Source organism: Mus caroli, unplaced genomic scaffold (genome assembly GCF_978045245.1).
Source record: "Mus caroli unplaced genomic scaffold, Mus_caroli_1 scaffold_2, whole genome shotgun sequence".
Classification (NCBI taxonomy): Eukaryota; Metazoa; Chordata; class Mammalia; order Rodentia; family Muridae; genus Mus; species Mus caroli.
The window spans coordinates 54,457,668-54,474,910 of NW_028227257.1; the positions used below are offsets into that span (position 1 = coordinate 54,457,668).

The 17,243-nt window shown below is 43.3% G+C and overlaps 1 protein-coding gene across 1 annotated transcript in view; it reads left to right on the plus strand.

Moving 5' to 3' along the window:
- Shc4 (SHC adaptor protein 4) overlaps positions 1-17,243 on the plus strand; it is a 96,123-nt gene that overhangs the window by 33,226 nt on the left and 45,654 nt on the right. Inside the window, exons 3-4 of the mRNA XM_021156083.3 lie at positions 14,591-14,654; positions 16,168-16,287. Coding sequence (XP_021011742.1) covers positions 14,591-14,654; positions 16,168-16,287 — 184 coding nt within the window. The remainder of the gene's footprint in view (positions 1-14,590; positions 14,655-16,167; positions 16,288-17,243) is intronic.

A 17,243-nucleotide genomic window follows, 5' to 3' on the forward strand; every position in this document is an offset into this window, starting at 1 on the left:
TGAAGACTTACAAAGTGGTTCGTGGTTCAGTCTACATAAATAACCATTTTCCCAGGTACCAATGTGTTTAAAGGTGTGCCTGGAAGTAAGGTATTAAGTGTCTCCAATGCATCAACAAGATCGCACAAAATACGACCAAGCAAGAACTTGCAACATCATCAAGGCCAGGCTACCCTGTCCATCTAAGCTCTGACACAAGAACCTGTCTGTGTAGCCCTCCATTTTGTACAATGACGTGGGTGGACCTCTACCCAGAGTCACTCCATGTAGCTTAGTTTAAGAAACCAGAGTCCTTGTAATGCTGGACTCAAATCCTGAGCCCCAGCACAAGGCGTGCTTTGTTAGGGTCAACTTTAAAACAAGGAGAGCTAAGTGACACCAGCTGCTGGGGAAGCTGTGCTGGGAGGGAGATGGGGAGGGAGCTGAGGTGAGGGAGGCAACGGCTTGATAGATGGTTCAGGATAAAGGCTCAGCATCTGTTGGACACGGTGCCAAGTGTACCTCAGAGACTTGCCTCAGCTCCCATCTGGATCTGTGACGGTGAGCCACCTGTTTAAAGATGAATGTTCTCATTATCCAGAGGGAATAACCTTTCTTGATGCTCACAATGCAATTCTAGATGTAGAAAGATCCGTTATCCTGAAACCTGAGAAAAAAGACCTTCTCCCCATCTAGGAGATTCGCAGTATACGATAATGTGTTAATTCCTGTGCTGTGGCTTTTTTGTTTTGTTTTGTTTTGAAAAACTTATCTCAAAATGTTCTTAGGTTATTCGGGCACAAATAGGATTTTGATATAACAAAATGTCCCATATATCCCCAGGCTTCCAGGAAATGCGGAGGAGGGCATGTTGAGTTGGGCTCTGCCTTAGGAAACATTCAATTCTGCCTTTCCAAATTTCTCCTCACCCATCGTTGGTATCCTGTTTAGAACCGTGCTTGGTCGCAACTGCACAGATGTCACAGGAAGAAAATGAAAGGAGCTGAACGCAGAGATGTGCAATCTCTCAAGCACTGTAACAAGCATATAAAAGCACAAAACACAGAAGTTAGTAGCATCAGGCAAGATATCTTATCATCTGTTGTAAGATATCAAGCAAATGATGTATAATTGTGTTCATAATACCTACCTCAGTCCCTGGACCACAGAAGAGGCTTGGTGGATATTCATTGGCTAAATGTGTGCTGGCTGCAGTTCCAGTGTCCAGTGGAGGTAGCCGCAGAATTTCTCCTCTTTCAATAGCCTGCTTTTCACATTCTTATGCCCTTTGGGCCATCCTCCAAATGACACAGATTCTACACAGACTACTTTCTTCCTGGTTAACCTATTTAGGCTTCATCTAGAGGACCCCGCACCGGAGAAAACCCTTCCTGTGATACTTCCTACAGCTGCCAGGAAGAGGGTTGGGTGCTCAGGACAAAACAATGATCCCACCTGAGCGCTACAGTCTGAAAGCCTCCAAATTGACACATTGACACTTATTTGATGGTGTGATAGTGTTAAGAGATGGTGCCTTTTGGAGGTGATTAAGTCACAAAGACAGAGATTTTCTTGTACATGAAATTATTGGCTTTTTCATAAAGGTACAGGGAGCTACTGGCCTCTTCTTCCACATGAAGATAGAGCAAGGGAGACGTTGCCAGAACTGAGTCTGCCAGTGTGTTCATCTTGGACTTCCCAGCTTCCAGGACCATAAGAAATTCATTACAATGAGAAATTCATAAATTTCTCTGTTTCTGTATTTGTTATAGAAGCAGGAGCTCCAGAAGGAGACAGATAGGTTACTTTCTGTTCAGCTGTCTATTTACACGCAGGCTCCTTGCTTCATCGGAGCATTTATAAAGAGCCTATTTAGTGCCCCAAACTGCTTAAGCATTATGGGTCCTGCATGAGTAAGACAAGGGCCTGCTCACATGGAACTTAACATTCGAGGTGGGAAACGGACTATTCAAGGGATGTAACTATATGACGTGCTTGCAGGTAACAACCAGTTCTATTGCTCTGACAATAGTGCTCAGGAGACCTACCTGTAAGCAGAGCACTTCCACACTTTATTGTTTGTACTTATACAGATACCAAATAGTTATTAGAACATTAAGAAACACATGAAAGGAAAAACAGCCTACAATTCCACCCAGGTGAGATCTGTCATTTTGTGTTCAGAAAATCTTTTCAAGCCATTTCTTCTACACATGAGATTACAGAAATATAAATATATTGTATAATATCTCTACCACACTAAAATTTTTCCTAGAGTTCCACTTTTTTATTGTAGTTAAATATATAAAACAAATGTACTATTTTAACCATTTTTTTTAAAGTTCAGGAAGTGTATCTTGATTCACACTGTTGTATAATCACCACCGGCATCCACATCACCACCGGCATCCACATCACCACCGGCATCCACATCACCACCGGCATCCACCCCCAGAATGGATTCATCTCCTCAGACTAACATCCTGTACCCATTAAACACTTGCTCCTGCCTGGCTTCCTCTCTACCCCCACAGTCTCTGCTAACTACTTTACAGTTTTCTGTCTCTGTAATCTTGACTAGTTCAAATAGTTAAATGTTTGGAAAGTTCTTACTTACTAGCTATATATATATGTGTGTGTGTGTGCGTGTGTGTGTATATATATATATATATATATATATATATATATATATATATATACACCCCAAGGGCTGGTTCCTACTTGGTCTAAAATGTATAAGACCCTGAATTTTATTTCCAGTACTACCAAAACAAATAAACAGACAGACAGACAAAACAAAGAAACAAAGTGAAAGAAAGAAAGCATTCCCATCACCATCATCATCAACAACAAACTTCATAATAACAACCCTGGGGAGGCAATCCAATCTCTGTGAATTCAAGGGCAGCCTGGTCTACCTGGTGAGACCCTGCGTAAAAAAAAAATAAGTTTGAAAAATATTTTTACATTTTCTCTAGAAGAGATCACATTTTTGTCGGTAGTAATGTCAACGTTTTTGAAAAACCTCTCTGAAATGCAGGTCTTGTTGAGATATTCTTTATGTGGATATAAGCTTGGGTATTGGTGTACAGTAATAGATTTACTCAGTACATCACTTGCATGGTAATATTAGGTCCCCTTTTCCCATGGACATTGATTCGTCCGGCTAGTCTGGAAGTCTCGTCAAGCCCCTGAGCCGTGGTTTCTCCCATAGGGTTAGAATAAGATACTGGTTCCCTTTGTCTGCCGCATTCCCTCCCCCCACCCCGCTCTTGAGTGCTTGCTCACTCTTCTCTTTTCTCCTTTATTTTTTTGCCTTCTTTCCTTGATTTTCTTTGTCTTGATGTCTGTGTCCCATGTACAATGCCTGATGCTAGTGGAGCCGAAGAGGATCAAATCCCTTGGGACTGGTGTTACAGATAGTTGTGAACTACCATGTGGGTGCTTGGAATAGAAGCAGAGTCCTCTGAAAGAGCAGCCATTGTGCTTCATCACTGAGCCATCTCTCCATTCCCATTCTCCTAATTCTCATCCTGGGGCTTCCAGCCCTGATGCTGGCCCCAGATCTCAGTTGTTAGAAAGAGAAGATTTACAAGAAAGGCTGAGGAAGCAGGCATTTCCTGCTGATACAAAGAAACAAGATTGGCTTTCATCCCGGAAAAACAAAACTTGATATTTTGTGTTTAAAGGAAATTGCAGAGGCCTTGCGTCTTAGTTACTGTGCTGTTGCTGTGAAGAGACACCGGGACTATGAACTTATAAACAGAAGCATTTGATTAGGAGCTTGCTTAGAGTTACTTGAGGGTAAGTCCATGACCATCATGACAGAGAGCAAGACAGTAAGCAGGAAGAAACAGTGGCTGAGGTCTCACATTTTAGCCTCAATTTATGCCCCCAGAGAGACTGAACCTGAGCCTGAGCCTGGAATGAGCTTTTGGAACCTCAAAGCCAGCCCTCAGTGACCCACCTCCTCCAACAAGGCCACACCTCCCAATCTTTTCCAAACAGCCCTACTAACTATGAACCAAACATTCAACTCTATGAGCCCATGGGGGTCAATCTCATTCAAACTACCACACCACATTTGGTTCATCATCATGGTACAAAATAACCCCAAGATGCAAGGCCTCTACCCCCATGGGTCACGGCTCTTTCCTTCCCTGAATTCATAATTCATATTTGAGAATCTAACCAGCTAGGCTAAGCCAACAGCACGGGATCAGCCTACTTTGTTGCTCAGGGGGCAGCCAGTAGGTAATGGCTCACAGTGAAGGACATCAATTACAGAGGGTTCTCCGCGGGAAATGGAGAGCTACCATTTTATTGTTCCAGAACAGTGAGCCTGCAAGCTCGACTCGCTGTCTTGAAAACTTTGATACTTTGACTTCAGTGGGACGTTAACGGCAGTTCTTCAGAGACAAATCTCTGTGTGCATTTTGCTGTGGATTAAACCCCTGGCTCTGGGCAAACAAAGCACAGGTTTAGCCACTGAGGCACATGGACAGCTAGCTCCCGAGCTTCTATTTGGACCTATCAAGGCACTTCGTTAGCCACTATTCTTGGGTTTGAGGGCTCTCTTCCTCAGTGTGGGGCCACCCATATGGCGGATAGATGTCTTAGTTACCATTTTATTGCTATGAAGAGACAGGATGGGTGGGGAAACTTAGAAAAGAAGACATTTAATTGGGGGCTTGTATAGAGTTTCAGAGAGTTAGGCTATGACCATGATGGGGAGGATGGCAACACAGGCAGACAGGGGCAGTAGCTGACAGCTTGTGTTAGATCTGTAAATTAGAGACAGAGTGAGACACTGGACCAGGTATGAGCTTCTGAAACCTCAGAGCCCACCCCCACTGACACACCTCCTCTCACAGGCCACACCCCCTAATCCTTCCAAACACCAATTAGGGACCAAGCACTCAAATGTATGAGCCTATGGGATCCATGCTCGTTTGAACTATCGGTAAATATTGATTGCTTTTTGGTAATGTGACTGTGAAATTCTTCAAAACTTCATGCTCGTTCATGGTTAGGAAAAGGTAAAAAAAGGTAAAGAGAACCCAAGACATAGGTCTGGACTCTTGAAGTGAGCCAGAGTTCTAGAAATTGCCCTGGGGAATTGCTTAGGTACCTGACTGCTCGACAGAGTATTTGGCCTATCAATACTGTGCATATGTATTTTGGCACAAAGGATTCCCAGTCTAGTTTAATAGGCTTGAGGTCTGGAAAGGTGGCTGTGAGCAAGAGAGCGACTTCTCAGTGTGACAGGCTATGCCCTGATGTCTTTCTAAGGGAAGGAACCAGATGTGGTGTCCAGTTATCAAGCAGTGTCCAGAAGTTTATCATTAATGAGTAGATACTATCATCGGCATTTTCATCATAGAAACTCTAACACTCATAAGCTAAATGTTACCGTGCATCGTGTTACCCATGGCACTAAGGAGTTTCCCAAGGTCAGTTCACTTGTCAGTAAATGGTAGTTATGGAAACCAGGTCTGCTCACTCTTCACCTCCGAGGGAGAACATTTTAAGGGACAAATCTTAGGAAAATGTTAAAAGCCAGAAGTGACAGAGTAACAAGACATGTAATTCTCAGTTGGAATTGGGCCTGGCTTTCAAATGTCAGACTCACGTTAAGTGTGAGCTCGCTCTAAAACATCTTCACAAGGCCTGTAGATCTGCAGCCAACAATATTTAGTGTTCTTTTCTCATGTCAACTAAAGAGAGGGAAAATTAGGCTTAGACACACATTCTATGTAGACCAGGCTAACCTTGAACTCAGAGATCCGCCTGCCTCTGCCTTCCAAATGCTGATATGAAAGGCATGAGCCACCACCATCTGGCCACAGAAAAGAGTTTGTTAGAAATGGATTGTTGGAGCATGCCCCTGGAAGTTTTGACTCCGGTCTTTGCAGGCCTAATGTCCTGGTGACATTAGACTACTGGTTCAGGGACCACACTTTGAGAGCTAGATGCAAAGGACACTGCCCATTTGGTGATTTGAAAATGAGGTCACCAGTTAGGTGTCTGTCACATAGAAAGCCCTTATTTTTGAATGGGTGTATGTGGTATAGCTTAATGAAGATTAGTTGATACTAAATCCCATCCTAACCCCAAAAAGTCTCCTTCTCTATCAGTCCACAAAACAAACAAACAAAGAACAGGATGAGAAATGGAGACATGGCTCCATGAGTTTCTCTAGTAGAGGATGTGACTCCTAGCATCCATACAGGTCAGTGTCACCACATAACCATTCAAAATCCCAGTTCCAGGGAACTCAACACTCTGTTCTGACCTTTGTGGGCTAAATTCAACCTCCTGCCTGATTTTTATCTTGCCACCTTGTTAGCCCAGAATGCTTTCAAAAGAAATCAAAAGAAAATTATTTTGTGCTATGTAGAAATTAAATCTAAATCTAAATACCAGTGTCCATGAGTGCTATTGGCATAATAACCATTCCTGTTTGTTTGCATGTTGTTTGTGCCTTTATACTGTATACACTTTATATATATTGCTTATGGCTGTTTTTAAAGCTGTAGCGGCAGAATTGTGACAGACTGTATGGCTTGAGAAGCCTAAAATATTTACCATCTGTACTTTTTCAGAAAAGATTTTTAGACTGCTGCTCTTGAATGCTGCTCCACTAAGGCTCAGTTAGAAGTACTTGCAAGAAGGTTGGAAACTTGTAGACCCATAATAGAGAAACTGAGGCAGGAACATTAAGAATTCAAGTTTATCCTCAGCTATAGCTGAGGATAGTTTGAGTGCAGCTTTGGCTACATAAGATCCTGTCTCAAATACAAAGAATCAAACCAAAACCTCACAAGCCTAAGGTCTAGCCTGCACTAACTAAATGAGATCGCCAGAAGTTGAGATGTCTGCAATGTGTGCTAACATTCCCTGGTGTTTCTGTTCTGCACAACCAAGGTTGAGAGATGGGGCTTAGAGCCTGCAAGCATTTGGAGGGGCAGATGGAGGCCTCTCTGCCCCCAAGCTTCTTGGTAAAAGAGAGAATTCAGGTCACCATTACCACCTGTGTGTGACAGGGTAATGAGACCAAAGAGGTTCAGACCTAAAATGATATCCCTCTCCCTAAGCAGGCTGGGAAAAGCTAGAGGGAGAACCATGCCAAATATCTGTCCTAGATTACAGGGTAACTGAATTGAAAACAAATTTTCTCCACAATGGACTATCATTAAATGTACAGACAGTACAGCCCTCCCTACCCCAGCCTCCAGAACAAGTGTCCTAATTCCTTCACACCCACAATCACAGGCATTTGGTCAAATCTGGAGGGCCAAACCATCACCTTGTGCAGTGTGGCCAAGGGAAGGTTTCACCAGCCATGCCATGAGATGCCATTTGAAGCCACTCTCTCAGCTTCTTCAGCTACAGGTTGCTAGGCCCCCGCCCAGATGTGCAAAGCCAGTGTCTCTGAATAGTTCCTGACATCTGCACTTGATCCAGCTACCAGTGCTTCTCAGCTCAGTCACGGCTCACCCAAGTGGCTATGGTACCAGTTCTTAACAGACTTGCGAATCAAGATTGTTCTCCACTATTCACCATTGTGGGCTTAACCAGCCAGACCAGTTAGCGACTCCTCTCAGGGCTATATACATACACGTTGAAATGATGGCGCTCCTACGTGACGTCCACATGACATTAACATGATGTCCATGGCAGATCTGCCAATTGAACTTCGGGAGAACTCATTCTTTGAAAGGGAAGATGTAACAAAAGCTATGCTCTCATTCCATTGATTAGTATCTCTAAATATTACAGACATCTCTATGATAAACTGTTCAAAGTGAGATTAATCGGGGCCCAATCTTTCTTCTTTGAAGATCGGCCTAGTTTTTAGAAACACATACTTACCATTTATAACGAATTGGGATAAATCAAGTGACTGGCTGAATTAGCGGACCTTACTTTTAAAAATGAAGCTCTTGCCTCCCTCTCTTTCTGCAGAGCTAGGAAACAAACCTGTGCCTCCTACATGCAAGGCCAATACTTTGACACTGGAACACCTGGAGCCCAGGAAACATGATGCCCACAGCCACACAGCAAGTCAATGCAATCTTTAACTCCAAACCCCAAAGATTTATAATACGTTACATGTTTGATATAAAGCAGACTTGTTTTAAGGAAGCCCAGGATACCCCAAAGTAAAGGGAAACACTTCTGGATTGAATCAGTTCTATTTCTTTATTGCCACGTTCACAAGGCTTAAGCATTTGCACACCCTCATGAGCCCCAGTTTGTGGGCGTAAGTTTTCAAATACTGAATCACATGTCTCTCATACAAGAAATCATGGTGAAGGGGTGCCGGAAATCATAAGTATTCTATCAATTTGAGAGACTTGGGGAAATGTGTTAGGAGAGAATGATTTTCCATTGAGTTCTAGTGTGTGATTCATGGGTCCACATTTGCATCCGAGTCTAAAGAAAAGCCCAGTGTAGACAGAGCAACCCATGTACAATGAGCTGGGTCAGGTTGCTAAAGCGCTTTGGAGTCAGATTTAAGCATAATTCAATTTAAGCGGACAGAGTGGGGCGATAAGTCAGTGTGAGTAAGGGCTGGGCACACTGACAGACAGGCTTTATGTGACCGAGCTGAGACCAGAGAGGCCGGTTCTAAAGTGAAAGGGTGTATTTTAAGAGCTGGGTGTACCTTCCTTGGGCACTGAAGATTCCCGTTGATAACAGCTCAGAGGGAGTGTGAAGCCATCCACTGTTCTCCAGTCTGTGGCCCTGACTGCAGTCATTGTGTTCTTATCGCCTGTGAAGGCGAGCTTGGGTCTAATGTGTCCTGTCTGAGGGCTTTTCACGGCCAGTCTTTCTTTTCGCCAAGCTGAACAAAAATGAACACATAGGTCACCAAGTCTTGATCTTTTGTAGGAAGAGATTTCCCCAGGACGATCCCTATAGTTTGAGGAGGCATGGATGCGAGCATCATTGCATGAAGGCAGAAGAGAGACAGCCGGTCATTGTTTAAGGATTCTCTTGGGCAAGCAAAGGCAGGGAATTCCCCTGGGAATTACAGGCAATTCTATTTCTCTTGAGCATTTTTGACAATAATCTGGAAAGCCTTTTGCTATGATTGAAACTTGAGTCTCATGTCTGTTTGCCTGGACAAAATTGAGGTGGGCAGGGGAGAGTAGACAGAGTCTCTCTCTCTCTCTCTCTCTCTCTCTCTCTCTCTCTCTCACCAGGAGAAGGTGAAGAATCTTGATGTCCTTTCCTGGGTTCCCCCCCCCCACTTCGGGATTTCTTATTTCCTGAAGAAGTGCATTTTCACCAGGCAAAAGCTTTGCTCGGTGGCACCTCCCCCACAGAGCGTGCTGCAGTGTCTGGGACTGTGTGCTCTGTCTCCCAAACTTGAAAGGCAGGCGGGGAGGGAAACTGCTAGGCAACATGGCTTCTACAGGAGGACAACTGTTTACGGGCTAAAGACATAGGCAAAAAACTGACTGAAGTCCTGCAGTGGTCAGGGTTCTGTAAAGAAAGATGGCTTTGTTTGGATGGTTAGTTTGGACTTTGCAGAGATAGGCAAAATTTCTTTTTTTGTCTTCTGGCGTGGGCGGGGTTTTGCAGCCTCCGCAGTAAACCTTCAGCTGTGTTCTCATTTGCTGACATCAGCCTGCTGTCTTTCCCTCTCACATGGAGAGTCAATGAACAAAGTGGCCACTGTTGATGCTGTGGTCAGAGTCAGGCTCTCTCTCTCTCTCTCTCTCTCTCTCTCTCTCTCTCTCTCTCTCTCTCTCTCTCTCTCTGTGTGTGTGTGTGTGTGTGTGTGTGTATCTACCAACTCCAAAAGACCTGTGCAGAAAAGCTGGCTGGGGTATGCAGGCTGATGCAGCCTGGCACTCTGGGCCCTGGGAGAGATCCCTTCCTGTCCCCTCCACCTGCTCACTGTCAGGTGCCTTGGGCTCAGGGTGTGGCTGAGGCTCCCAAAGTCACAAGAGTCATGCTTGCCCTTGACTGTGTTGCAGTTGGTTTCTTGGTCCCCGTCTCAGGGACAGAAAAGATCTTTGTGGAAAAGGCAACAAAATTCAGGCGCCTTTGGATCCCGTGACTGCGATTCTGAGTTCGTCAACACAGATATCAGCAAAGAAAGCAGACATGGGAGAGATTATTTCGAAGCACTTTCTAAAATGTTTTCTGGAAGGTCAGGGTGGGAAACAGATTTTTAAAAATTGAATAGTTTGTACAACAGGTGTGCTTAGGGAGAGACAGCCCATGGTTCATTTTAGAGTCTCAAATCCAAGGTGTGTGTGTATGTGTGTGTGTGTGTGTGTGTGTGTGTGTGTGTGTGAGGGGTGGGAGGAAGAGGGAGAGGAAGAGGGAGAGGGAGAGGGAGAGGGAGAGGGAGAGGGAGAGGGAGAGGGAGAGGGAGAGGGAGAGGGAGAGGGAGAGGGAGAGGGAGAGGGAGAGGGAGAGGGAGAGGGAGAGGGAGAGGGAGAGGGAGAGGGAGAGGGAGAGGGAGAGGGAGAGAAAGAACAACCCAGGCTGGCTTTGAACTTTCAGCAATTCCCCTGCCTCTGCCTCATGAGTGCTGAAGTAGGTGCCATCATCATACACATCCACAAAGAAGTCTTCCTCAAAACAAGCTTACAGGCGCAGACAGAGAGGTTCCATATTATTTTGAGGGCAGTGATAGTCAGAGACCTTCACACTCTAAGAAGCCGCAGGAACCTGACGTCATGTGACTGCACCTTGCACAAGTGCAGCTACCAGGGCTAGGAGGCCACGAGTCGCTCTTGACAGCCTGTACTGAGAAGACCTCTGCGCCATTTCCCCTTAACAGTTTCTCACAGCCTTGCTGCTGTGGCCCCATCTCTCTGTTGGGGTTATTTGCAAGAAGGAACACCCAACACATACTGCACCAGCCTCAGAGCTGGAGGCTCCCATCTCCTGTGTCCTCCCTGCCAAGTGTGGGTTGGGATTTGTGCCCTGTCTCTGGCATCAATTGCTGCCTTATTAGAAGATGGTAAAATCTGAATTTGTTCAAGTTCAGATTCCCCTTTACAAAATGGAGCCAAATACTTGCCTTGAAATAGTCTTGGTGGCTGAAGCTGCTGATATACACAGAGACCAGATCAGAGAGGGACCAGCAAAACAACCCCAAGGGAGTCAGTTCAGTAACCTTAGCATTCTGGAGAGTCAGGAATTCAGAGCCAGTCCCGAGCTACACAGTGAGACCTTGTCTCAGCAAACAACAAAACAAGCAACAACCAGCAAAAAACATTTTAAAAAGATTGTTATCCAACCAACTTCACATAGAAGTAAAACGTTATTTATATCGTTTATATTTCAATGCAATAGAGTCAGAAGCAAGAAATAATGATGCAAGGCTAGAGAGCTGGCTTAACTGGCTTAGAGCGGCGCTTACTGCTTTATTAGAGGATCTGGGTTCGATTCCCAGCACCCACACGGCACCTCATAACTGCCTGTAACTCCACTTCCAGGGGACCTGATGCCCCTTCTTCTAACCTCTGTGAACTTCTGCACAAAGGTGGTATCCAGACACATTCAGTCTCACACATACCCAACAAATAAAATAAATAATAAAAATGTAAAAGAAAGACATAATAAATAACAAGCCACAAACACCACTAAACAACCTAAGGTAGTGTTTATAAGCTTGTTTGGTTTTTTTGGGAGACAATGTGGCTATGTAGCCCAGGCTGGCTGTGAACTCCCTACTTTCTGTCTCAGTGACCAAGTGCTGGGTTCACAGGATGAAAGCCCAGTCATATAACTTCATAAGTGCTTTCTGTGGTGCAGTTTGGACATGATGGATGTCACCAGCATGTCACAATCGAATGTCTGAATGTCACCAGCATGCCAGATTTGAACATCTACCTTTTCCCCCACTGCCTTCTACAGATCTAGTATTTCTGTAGTTTGCCATGAAATATCCCAAATCACTGGATCTAGCCTTTACAGTTTACCTATCACTTAATTGTGGGTCAGTGTTTTCACTCTAAAACGAAAAAATGTTTGTTATGTTCACAGAGAAGTCAACTATTTCAATCATGTTCTCTCCCGTCAAACGCTTGGTAAACTTCATGTTTGTTATTTTAAAATGCTTTACACTTATTATGATTTATTGTGTATTTGTGTGGGGGCATGCATGCCGTGGTGCACTAGTGGGGTCAGAGGACAACTTTCAGGGTCAGTTCTCTACTTCCAACCTGTGGATCCCAGGGACTGAACTCAGGGCATAAGGCTAGGCAGTAAATGTCTTTCCTGAGTCACCTCACAGACCCAATATTTGTTACGTTTTATCAAATTACAACTTAGAATGGGAATGTCCCTAACAATGGATAAATATGTTACTCAAATTTCTCATTTTTCATAAAAATTGATTTTGTATGTTCTTGTTTTCTAATTTAAATGTGCATGAGATATCTTGTCATTTTTAATTTTCAATTTTAAAATCAGAATGAATATGAACCTCCCCCTCCCCTTTTTGGGTTATTTGACACAGTGTCTTGCTATGTAGCTCAGGCTGGCCAAGAGTTGAAGACCCTCCTGTCTTAGTCTCTTGAATGCTTAGGCTATGAAGCTACCACACCCTGCTTTGTTTTTAAAGACTAAACCTTGCTGGTGTTGTATAAGTGGTTTAATTCAGGGGATGGCTATTACGGCCCATCAGCCAGCTCTGTCCAGCTCATATTCCTAAAAATAAAATGTTATTGGCACGCAGACGAGTTCACTTGTTTATATATTGTCTCGGGCTGCTTTTCGTTGGAACTAAACAGTAACACATTTGCTATCTGGCCTTTCGAAAAGCGTTTTGAACTGCTAATCTGTCTCAGCTGTTCACTGCTCTTTCCCACAGCAGTCTCCAGCACTGTCACACATGTGAGCTCTCTGCATCCAGTACTTCTTGTCTCTGCTCCCACTTCTATGTCTGTCATTGCGGTGCCCACTCTGCCAGCATGGTTCACCTTGTGAGAGGGACCATTCCCTTCAAGTCAGATTCACAATGCTAATCTCACTAGAATATACTAGAATATGCATGAGAATCAGAGTGTTTGGGAAAGCAGTTTGTGAAACTACAAAGTAATATATAAAGGCAGTGACTTCTAACATTAATAAGCAATTACTGTATGTAGCAGCATCAACATCCATCATTGTTTCTATTGTTATTTCGAACCACTTACCCAGCACTCTCATTGGCTCCCGGGAAGCAGGCGGTCTTCCATTTCTTATAATACTCTATTGAATTCTATCAATACAGTGAGGAGCCTACATGAGTTATTTTTGCAGTACAATTTGGATCAATGGTAAGAATCTCATCAACTCAAATGATCATTTAAACAACTATAATATTAAACAACAGACCAAACAAAAGAGTCCAACCTTCCGCATTATCCTTCTGTTAAATGAGAGAACAAAGGTCGGAATACTGGGGAAACAATAAATATGTCCTCCCTAGAGAATATACAAAACCAGAGAACAATGCTTTCCTTCAGTGAGTTGTCAACATAAGCAGTTATGTGGAAGGAGGAGATAATGCCTGGGCGGGGGTTGGGGGGGTTCATTTACTCAGAGAAAAGCAGAGATTCTGAGCTGGAACATGTTATAAGAAATGATAGCCAGAATCTTTGGAAGTTCTGCCTACTCTTACGGAGTATTCTCTAGAACACTGAGCTAGAACCTGTCCCAACCGTGGCTTTTTAGAAGCATGTCTACAGTGTTGCTCTGATGGCCCCTCCCTTTCTTTGAATTATTATAAAAATATGCCTAAAAGCTATAATACACTATTGTGTGAACGTGTAGATGTGGTTTGTTCCTTTTAATAGCGATCATCCCCCTTTGCGTTGTGAACATGTGGGTGTTATATAGTGCAAGCCTGGCTGGGTAAGGATGCTCAGTCCTGGCCCAGAGGCTTCTCATCGTGACTGCCTTTCCGGGGAGGGGAGTGCGGACTCATTCAGCACCTCCATTACCCAGCGACTCTTATTTATTAATAGTGCTGCCTGTTCCTCAGGAAGTACAGTATACAGTAAGGTCAGAAAATGAGCCTGAGAGAGAACTTGATATTGATTTTCTTCTGCTCTGTGAAATTACATGAAAGTTCAATGGCTTGCAGGAGTTGCCGGGTCAATAGAGCTCCATTTGAGACCACCTTGAAGTTCCGTGCTTTTCCCATCCCGTACAAGCTTCCTCTACTGTCAGATTCATTCATATTTCATTGCCTTTAGTGGTGAAATAGTACAACCTCTATTCACAATGCCACAGTGAGGATTTTGCTCGGGGTAGAATTGTGATGTAGTTCCAGAAAAGAATGGTTTGCCCTTGCTTGTTAAAAATTGACAACGCCATGAAATAAATCCGAAAATCCAAAGGGAAAAAAAAAAAGGTCAATAAAGCAAATCACAGGACTCCCTGTAAGACAAATTTTCAGTATTAGAGTGTTGCTGATTTCTTCTGGGTTTGAACTACAGAAACGCCAGGCATAGCACCTTGTAGTGTGGGTCTGAGAGAAAGCCATTAAGTCAGCCGCACCATTACCCCATCTGTACCTTCTGAGTGCTGTTCTTGTTCACTTGCAGACTGCAGGCAGAATGTTAAGACTCTCTGTGGTTTCTGTCTTTAGGGAAGCAATAAGTCGCCTGTGTGAAGCTGTCCCCGGGGCCCATGGAGCCATTAAAAAACGAAAGGTGAATATCTACACGAGCTTCTCGCTTTCTGTCCCTTTCACTATGGCAAAATGGTATCAGAGTGATCATTCTATTCCTGGGCTTCTTTAATTTTTTTCATTTGTGACCCTTTTCTGCTTGAGAATTTTATGTATGTGTGTGCATATTTGAATGTGGATGCGGTTTTATGTGTATGCTCGTGGTGGTACAGGCTCAGTCTCCCTTGACATACATTGATTGATTGATTGATTGATTGATTGATTGATTTAGGAGATGGTGTCTTTCACTGCCTTGGACTTGCCAAGTAGGCTAGGCTAGCTGGCCAGTGAATCCAAGGAATCTATCTGTCTCTGCCTTCCCAGTGTGTGTGTGTGTGTGTGTGTGTGTGTGTGTGTGTGTGTGTGTGTGTTTGGAGGGTCAAACTTGGGTCCTTGAGTTTGGATGTTCCCGGGCTGAATTATCTCCCAGCTTGAGAGTTTATATGACCCCAGATATAGAGTTATAAGTATACAATCAAACATGTATTGATAGTAGGTCATAAATAGATTTATTTTAAAGTAATTCTCTGGGGTGGTGAGATCACTTAGAATGTGAAAGAACTTTGCACACACACAAACACACACACATACACACACACAGAAACTAACAACAACAAAAATCTGATGACTTAAAATATATCCCTGGATCACATGGTGGAGGGATAGGATCAAATCCTGAAAGCCATCCTTTTACCTCCACATACGTGATGTGACATGCACACACCCACACTCATAAACACATGTACAATGACAATAATTTATGAAAACATTTATTAATGGTGAAAGCAAATTTGCATGCTAATGAGATGTGCTTATTTGTTTTTATATTAAAGAATTAAATTTGGGCTAAATATTTGATAATACAGGATTTGGACCATCTTATACATTTTTCAGATTTGATCAGCATTTTGTGATGTCCATGCTGAGAACTTCATCTAAATACATAGTACCAAGTGCCAGAAGTATGGCTACAGCTGTTTCAGAAATTGTTGAAAAATTTGACCTAATCTCAAGCCAAAATTCACTTAATGATATTTTATGAAACTCAAGTGAATGACTCATCACTTAATGATATTTTATGAAACTCAAGTGAATGACTCAAATAACAATTTTCTCTCATACCCAGCACTGTAGTATAACACGGCACAAAGGCATACTAATTTGAAACCTATATCCTAAGGAATGCCAGTTGGAAAATATCAAGTCTTTTTCTTTTCTGTAGTCAAACCACCATTTTTCATAAGAGCAGAAAACTCTGTAAGTGTCCATAGCATAGCATCATCTTGAATCTGTGCCATGATGTTCCCTTCAGGCAGCATGTGTTGGTGTGGTGGGTTTTGATCCATGCGCTTCCATCTCCACAGGCCACATAAAGGACCAAGCTTTGATCAAGTCCTACCACTCAATAATTCCAACTCCTTTGGTTCATGTAAAATAAAACAGAGAGGAGGTGTTACACAACCGTAACTTAGAGTGGTGTTTTGTTATTTTTAAAGGCTCCCGTTAAGTTCCTGACAACGGTTCTTGGCAAAAGCAATCTTCAGTTTTCAGGAATGAATATAAAACTGACTGTTTCAACAAGCAGCCTCACACTGATGAACCTTGACAACCAACAGGTAAGATAGCCAATGATAACAGTTGAGCAGATCAGTGGTTTTCATGGAAGTCTGTGGATAATAAAGAGAATAACAGGAGAGAGTGTGTTTACAATTTAATAAGCCGAACAGAGCAAATTTCCCAACGTTGATGCACATCAGTAATTAGAATTCCTAACAGTGTTACTAACTATTCCTGGAGAGTTAAACTGCTTACAAAACCACTTACTGTTCCTAATTGGCTCTGTATAAAGATCCAAGGATAAAAGGACATAGTTATTATTGTTTGCCAATTAATATACATGATGTGCTCATTGGACTGGGGTATTCATATGAAGGACAAACAGCAAAGGTTGTGTTGGGTTAACTTATTGGGTGATCACGTTGTGAGAATTTCCTCTGGGAGTGGGGAACCGGGCAACATTTACCTCCCCTTTTCATAAGGTTCCAGTGAAATGACAAACTGAAGTACAGTTTCAACAAAGTTCCTTGGAGAACTAATGAGCTTATTAGGCTTACTTACCAAGCATAGGTCAAAGGGTGGCAGGTAGGAGCATAGATGGCCTTGAAACAGTCACACTGAAAAGTCTGCACCCACGATGAATGATGACTCTTCTGCGGATGTGAAGATGGAGCCCCCTCCCCTGTCCTTCCCACCTTAGAGAGATCTAGCCACTATCTGAGGCCACATGCAATAAGGGCAGAATTGCATTCAACTGGTTGGGAAGAGTGGCTCTATACTCTTCTGAGGGTGGGTCCTGTGACCCTCCTTGCCCCTCCGTCTTCTGAAGTAACATCAAGTCTTGTTGACTGATCTTTTGCAAATGGTTACAGCTGAACTCTTGAAGATGGAAACAGTTTGGCCCAAGAATAGTCCCAAACAAAAGCAGTTAACTGAAATTTGTGCAGAAAATGACATCATTTTCCTTCTTTCATGGTTTATGATGCCACAGTCTGCCTGGCTTTGTCTGCAAACA